General features: G+C 44.4%; 1 protein-coding gene across 1 annotated transcript; it reads right to left on the reverse strand.

The window, feature by feature from the left end:
* Nucleotides 1-359: 359 nt before the first annotated feature.
* Nucleotides 360-5,606, reverse strand: LOC311518253 (kelch-like protein 6; the record flags this gene model as incomplete). The annotated part of the gene is made up of 4 exons (XM_084623902.1): nucleotides 360-1,803; nucleotides 4,169-4,396; nucleotides 4,854-4,932; nucleotides 5,525-5,606. 4 exons carry the CDS (start codon nucleotides 5,604-5,606, stop codon nucleotides 360-362), a joined length of 1,833 nt encoding a protein of 610 aa, XP_084480028.1.
* Between the last annotated feature and the right edge of the window lie 2,341 nt (nucleotides 5,607-7,947).

Raw genomic sequence — 7,947 nt, forward strand, 5'->3', positions numbered from 1 at the left:
ATAGACAGGAAAAGGAACGAGGAGAAAAGGATTTGTGCCCTTTAACTAATGTCTAGAAGTATTAAAATGGTTATAAGCAAAGTGATGCTGAGACTGAATTTAAACCAGCTCCTTGTGTGAACCAAGAATCTATCTCGAATGCCACCCATTTGAATTCATATTCTGGAACATATTCTGATCCCACTGAAGTCAATCTTAAAACTATCACTGATTTCCAGGTGAGCATGAGTGAGGTAAACTGATGTTTAGGGACAGAGAGAGTTCTGGAGGGGATATTTCAATGCTAGTTACACTGTGAAGGGGTCAGGCTCTAGCAAGTGTCTGAAAAGCGGCAATCTATAACTCTGATGGTAGTGGGGTTACTGATATTTCTTGGAGAAGGGGCAGAATGTATTTTTTGGTATCTTCAGTGTCACACATTTAAATATTCTGATAAACCCCTCTATACTTGGAACACTTTCCTGGCACTCAGTCCAGCTGGAATCACCTGGTTCCCAGTAGAAAATCCTGCTGCATAATCGATAATAATTTACACCACCCATCACGTAGATTCTCCTCTGCCAACAAACCACACCAGCAAAGGCAAATGTTTCTGGTAATTCTGGAATCACAACTTCCTGACACACTTTGCCATCTTCGTTGAGGTAAAAACATTTTCTACTGGACAGAAAGACTTCTGTAGTGCCTCTTGGAGTCAGCTGTCTACCTTTTTCTTCACAGAACCCACCAATAACACAGATCCTATTATCCATGGAGATAGCAGCTGTTTCATAGCACTTAAAATCCAGAGGCATCTGAGTCCACACATCTAAGTTAATGTCATAGATCAGAATGCCACTATAAACTAGCTTAGGTACTACTGCCAAAGCTTCTCCACCTATTAGGTACAACTTATTCTTCAGCACTGTGGAAGCAAAATATATCAGCCGAAATGGCAAGTTGGAGATGGGAGTCCATGCCTTCTGCACCAAGTCAAAGCTCTCAGCAGAAGTGAGTCCATGTCTGTCATTCCGTCCCCCAAGAGCATACAGCTTCAAGTTACAGGCTAGAAAGCCATGTGAATCCCGGGGCACAGACATGGAGGGGAGCTGTATCCATTGGCCAGTAAAAGAATTGTACTCATAAAGAATGTCTGAACAAGAGCCATCTCTGTTTTTGCCTCCAGACAGGTAAAGTTTGTGCTCCACAGCTGTGCTGGCAGGATGTTGCAGGCATTTCAAACCTGGCAGCTTTTTCCACCTTCCTGTATAAGGATCAAAACAATCCATTCCAGAAAGCAAGTCAGAATGAATGTCAAACTCTGAATAGTCATTCTCCACATGTTGAATCCTGTACCTGTGCAGCTCCATGCACACAATACACTCATCATACATACCCTGCCTGAGTCCCTCACTCTCCCACAGCCTTTCTTCCCCAACCAGTTGTTTCCACCACATCTGAACATCCCCATAAAGTTCTGAGTCTGCCTGGATCTCTGCAAGTGCTTCACGGGTCAGGAAAGGAAGGCGGATGTGCCTCATGAGCACAGAAAGCATTGGGAGGCGCTCGGCTGGTTGAAACCTCACCCAGCGTTGCACAGCCTGGTAGACAACCAGTTCAGAGGCCACTACAAGGTCATCCGAGGAGATGATGCTGGTCAAAGTGCTGAGGTCCAGACACATGAAATCATAGTCCTCAGAGATGGACCCAAAATTCAAGCTGATGTGGTGCATGGCTGTATGAAGCAGATCTTTGTGGTTGTGGGCATAAGCCAGTGCATAAATGCCAAGGCAGTTCTCCATGGAAATATTCTTCACAAAGAATCTGGAAGAAATAACAAAGGGAATAAATGCCGCTGAGGAGCTCCCAGGAAAGTTCAGTCTCCTGATTGTGTCAGAGAATTGGTTGTCCCTGTGTAGGGCATGGTGATTGATTATTTGGAACTGGCAGTTCTAAAAATAACATTTAAAATTGCATTAGGTTGAACCAAAACACAAAATCTGAAAATTGCAGTGAATCAAAAAAGTTGAACATTTTGGTTTGGTTGAACAAAATGTTTCTTTCATCCTGGGCTAGATTCGCAAAATGGTGGGAGATGGAGGCAGCTCCTGTCTAACTTTCAGCCTAGGGGTTAGGGCACTCACCCAAGCTATGTTCTTCTTCTTCTGGGAAGGATTTGATCCTGGACAGAAAACTCTATCATTGGTCTCCTCTGTCTCGGGAAGGTGCTATAGCCATTGGGCTGTGGGATGCTTTGGGGCAGGGTTTGCTCAGTCTCTCCTGTTGAAGCTGTTCCACCTTGTATAAATAATTAAATAGTCACTAGAGCAGTTGGGTTTCCCACCTCTCTGGAGAGAATCCTAACCATCCAGCTATACAGTATCTGGGGTGGGTACCTCTCATTCATTCTCTCCTGTTGAAGTTGAGCCACTGTATATCAATAACGGAATAGTCATTGGGCCAGAGACCGAAGCAGAATGATTCTATTAGTTCAGTGCTTAGGGCACTCTCCTTAGATGTGGGAGACCTGGATTCCACTTCCCTGTTCAGATGACTATTTTATTACTTACAAAAGTGGAATTCTTATGAAATTTGTGAATAGTTTTTGGTCAACCCGTTTATTTTTTGGAGAATAAAGTATTTGTCAAAAATATTTCACCCAGCTCTCTATGTATGACTCTGGGTTGCTAGCTGTCTTGATATCTGATACTGCACAAATAATACTTTTGCCTTTCTGCAGTACCCTTGGAAACTCAAGAACAAATATTTATTCATCAAATCTCACAACTCCTCCGTGAAGTCTGTCACTGTTAGTATAAGCATTCTTTCATATGATAAACTGACATACGGAGGGGGAAGTGACCTAACCAGGTTACAAAGGGTAGCAGTAGCAAAGCTAAGTATAGAACCCAGGAGTCCTACACCTAATACCTTCCCTTATTAGACCACATGACCTCTCCCAAACCACACAAGCTTCTATTGGACTGGACATAAATAGTTCCTCATCTTCTAGAACAAATTGTTTCACTTGGGATAATTTATAAGAGTGGTTCTTCACTGCCCACCTTTCTCGACACACACGAGTGGCAGATATTGCAGGCCAGGGGAGGCTAAGCCTCCACAAACAGCCCCACACGGCCCTGCCCACACTCTGCCCCAAGGCCCCCTCCTGCTTGCCACGTCCCCTTTGGCCCCTGCCCAGGCAGGCTGCTTCTCTTCTCAGAATTGGGCTGGGATGGGCCAGCCTGTGGCTGGGACTTGAGGCAGATGGGGCCATCCAGCACTAGGGAGGCGCCTGGGTGCTACTGGAGCCATGATGCGCAGCACTCTGGGGCTCGGGGGCACTGGGGCTGTGCCTCCCTGTGTTCAGCATGGCCAGTGCTCCAGGCCTGGGGGCACTGGGGTGGGACGGCCCTGGGCTAGGGAGTGCGGGCAGGCAGCTGCCAGGGAGCGTTGGTGCTCCGGTGGAGGATGGGGAGTGGAAGAAGTAGGGGAGGGAGGCGGCGGGGCCTCAGGCAGAAGGCATCGTGCCAGGCGCTAGCTGCCCATGCTTACACACTGTATAACATGATCTCATGAGATTTTGGGGAAAGACAAAGTTCCTTTAAACTGCGAGAAAACAGGCAGGGCATCCTTGACTATTTTATGTTAAAGTCCTGCTGATACCAGATTGAAAACCCTAGGGGTGGACACCCTGTATTTAATCTATAAACTTTATACAACACGGGAAGGGGCAGGTCACATTTACTGCCCTTTTCCAGGGTGCTTCAACCCGTCTTTGGATAGAGCCCTTCCAGATTTTACGGCACATGCAGTCCTTGGTTTCTCTTCTGCTTAACTGAAAACTGGTCTAATTGTTCTGGTGTTTTGTACATTCTACTCAGAACTGAATTTGACTCAACAACCTAGAAGTCAAATCCTCTTTGATACGATATTCTTATCCCTGGGTCATTCAGCTTCTCTACAACAGAATTTTTCCAAAATGTTTATGCAGGAATCTGGCCAGATATGTTGATTTTTAAATTACATTTTATTGAAATGCTTGTGTTGCAGCTGTGAGATGTTTCCCCAATACATAAATAATGCAGCCAATCTATACCCAAACAGCACATACAGACAGACACACACAATCTTATATCATAACCACCCTACGTACAAGGAGGAGACCAGTGAGGTCATTGAGCATTACCTGCTAATGATCTCCTCTAGTGGGAGGATCTGGAGTCTACTGGATGCGATAAATAACTCTTCAGCAGTCTCTGCATTAAGTGATATCTCCTCTAAATAGAGATAATTCAGCACGCTTTGGATGATGGAGGGGGCTATAGCCTTGAGCAAAACTTCCCCGTCCTGGGACTCTTTGAAGGAGCTGGTGAACATGACCCGGAAGTATGGGCTGACTGAGGCCAACAGCACCCTGCAGCAAGAGAGGCAACCATGCTAAGAGATTCCATGTGGTATTGGCAGCTGGGAGCTCTGATCTCATCAGCTCTCTCCTAGTTAAGCGGTGGGTCGGGGGAGGAGCTTGTTTAGTATTTAGATGGGAGATCTCTGAGATAACCTACACCATATCCTGCAGAACCCTAAGTTAACTCCCCACTAGAGTTTTACCATGTGTCTTGCACCTGTTGGCTGCATTTCATTTCTAGGTGAAATGTTCCCTGTAGGATCTTTTATGATGAAAGGTGCCATTTATACAAATTAGATAGTCTCCTATTATTAAGTCTTTTCATGGTGCTATGCGTTCTGTATACTAGACTAGGTTGCTTCACCCAAGTAAATAACTTCTTGTCCTGTTTCAACAGTATGTAGTTTCTGGTTCTTATATCCAGAAGCTACTAGCATGTTGAATGCAGCATGGAGCAGAAACCCACCTGTGACAGGGAAACCTCCTTCCTTCAACCACCAGTGTAGCGTCACAGAACAGCTGGTCAAGGTACATCTGTTTTAAACCTGCAGCAGTGGGAAAGACAAATCCTTGATCAGAAGTATGCAGGTAGAAAGAAATGACATCTTCTGCTAGAAGTATTTAATGACTAGTACCTTATCTCAGGGCAAATGAACTGATGAGGAACCAAGAGTCATTCAGATCTAATAGCCAATTGGTGGCCTCTGTTGGGAATTAGTTTGATGGGTCTCAGTCCAGTTCCAAATGAGCAGGGGTCAACATCAGAAAAAAATGGAACTAATCACCCGGCCTCGATTGCTGGCAGGTACAGCAGAGAACCCAAACTCTGAAAGGGCCCTCCAGAGCAGGAGTGAAATGCAATGGCAACAGACAATATGTGTGAATCTTGCAATGTTGCTGATGATGTGCCATAATTGCTCCGTATGTAAACGACCTGTAGAGCTGTCAGCCAGCACCTTTACCAGCATCAAATCCATATGCAAAAAAAAAGAGAAATGGGAAAGAGAGCCTCTATCCCAGTTCATTTTCTGGACACTGACGGCAGCCTCAGCCGTTCAGTAGCCTCTGGATGTCACAGAATGTTACATTAAAGGGACCACTCCTAATTCACATCACTCATCAGAGCAGCACACCTACCCTGACTCACAAAGCTTCCCAGGGACTGAGGTGCATTTTGGATGTCATCCTTTTCATTGTCCCCATCGATTAGGGAATCCATTATTCCAACCACTAAAATGGATTTAGGAATCTACAAGATTGAAATAACCTCCTGGGATCCTCAGAATCACCAACCAATCCTGCCAGGAATTGAAATAGGAGAATTTAATAACCCTGATTGTCACACGAAGAATCAGCTCCTTAAACAGCCTTTCTCTGAAGACACAATGTAAGGGGCAGTAGCCTGTTTGAAGTAGAAAGGATGGATGGCTCTGTGGTTAAGCCATTACGCAGGGACTTAGAAGGCCTTGATGCAATTACTTTTTCCACCACAGACTTTCTGCATGAGTTCAAGGAAATTATTTAGATTGTTTGTTTGTGCCTCAGTTCCGCATCTGCAAACAAACAGGGAAATAACAAATAGGGATAATAAGATTTTTATGTGGATAAATACATTAAAGAGTGTACGGTGCTCTGATTCTACAATAATGGGGAACATTTAAGTACCATAAGTAGAATATCCTAATATATCTCCTGTTCTACCATCTTAGTCAGAACTTCCAACTCTGTTGCCACTTCCCAAGGGCATAGGGAGGGACAGTTCCTTTGATCCAGCCTCAACTCATACTGCAACCACCTCCTTAGTCAGGAAAAATTCCTAAATATAGACTGTTGGTTAGTCCTTGGCTTGGTATAAACCAAACTCCTTATTTTGCTTTTAGTCATTCCTTACTCGGCAAACTCCTGTTGAGACAGTGCAAAAGTGACTGAGTCCAGACTGAATCAGAATCTCCATGTTTGGCACATCGGGATACAGCATGACAGAGAGACATGCCACCCTGAGAGTTGGGCAAATACTGCAAAAAATCATCAGGAATATCAGTTTACATTCTTAAATTCTCTTTGGATGTGTTTGTGTTTCTTGTGTTCACTTCCCACAAACATTCAGCTGATTGATTTTGACTAGTCCAAAAGCTCCTGGGAATTTATAGTTCAAATTAAGCTCAAATTTTAAATCTGAAAAGCAGAGTCACACTTACCAAAATAGGGAACCGTATCATTTCTCAAATTTTGAATATCAAACAATAGACCAAAGGCAATTTGAGGTAAAAATTAGAAAATTCACCAATCTGTGAATAGAAAGACACAAAATTTACTGAATACTTTATCTGTTACAAATTATTCATTCAATTCTAGTCACAGCATATGCCCTGTCAGCATTGTCTCCGTTGCCTCCTAGACTTCGCCTCTCCACAAAGGAATCCAAGCCCCTCAGCCTCTCTGCTATGGTTCTGTTGAGTCTGTGTCCCAGAAAACTAATGGCTGAATCCAAACAAATTAAAACGGAGCCTGGTCCCAACTGCCCCTGACAGAACCCAGAGCCCCACATTCTATTGGGCTGGCTTTAAAGTGGCAGGAGCCTCACAGCAGAAACAGCACAAATTCCATTTCCTCTCCCTGCAGGATATGTTACTTTGCAGTGACACCCTGGAACTGCTTGGCTATTGCAGAAACATCTAAGGCCTGGGGTAGTGCAATTCAGTTTGGATGGCCTGATGCCTGTGCCTCTTATGCCATTCTTGAGTCAGGGAACAGCTCTGTTGAGATCTTGACAAGGATAAAACTGATGTCAGGCCACTTGTTATCACTATTATTTGTACTGGGGTAGTCCCCAAAATTTCCAGCTCCATAATGTTAAGTTCTTGCAGCTAGGTCCACAAAATGACTTAAATGCCTAACTGCCACTTTAGGTGCCTAAATCCAACATTTAAGCACCATCGAGAGACTCAAAACCCCCACCCAGCTGCCACCTAACACTGTAGGTGCCTACATTCCCTCGGTACCTAAGTTTCTACCAGTTAAGTTTTTTAGGTGGTTAAGTTTCTGCCAGCGGGCATACACAAAGCTGCTCAATTCCTGACACTGCTGAGCCATTTCTCTCCCTAGCACACACCTGCACCTACCTGGGATTCTCAAACTAGGCATTCCCCTACGTATCTTGCCAATGAAGCCAAAGAAGGAAAGAGAGAGAGAGATTGATTCTATAATTCAGTATCTAGGGCATTCACCTGGAATATGGAAGAACCAAGGTCAAGTCCCTGCCACTGTTCCCTTTAAGCTGTGCACGTGCACACAGACCCTAAACCCCATGCACATGGCGAAACATCGCACACACAAAAATTTGCACAGAAGAAATTTTTTGCACACATGGCCTGTCAAAAATTAGAGGGAACATGGGTCCCTGCTCTAATTAATATTTAATTATTTATACAAAGTGGAACAGCTTAAATGTTGTATCCATGCAAGACAAGCTTGTAGCAAAGGCAGGGACAAAACAGGGTTGCCACAGATGTAGCTTGCATCATGCAAAGCAGTAGGGAAGATATTGACAAAGTACCACA

The sequence above is a fragment of the Lepidochelys olivacea genome (genome assembly GCF_965140295.1).
Source record: "Lepidochelys olivacea isolate rLepOli2 genome assembly, chromosome: 1".
In the NCBI taxonomy this organism is placed as follows: Eukaryota; Metazoa; Chordata; order Testudines; family Cheloniidae; genus Lepidochelys; species Lepidochelys olivacea.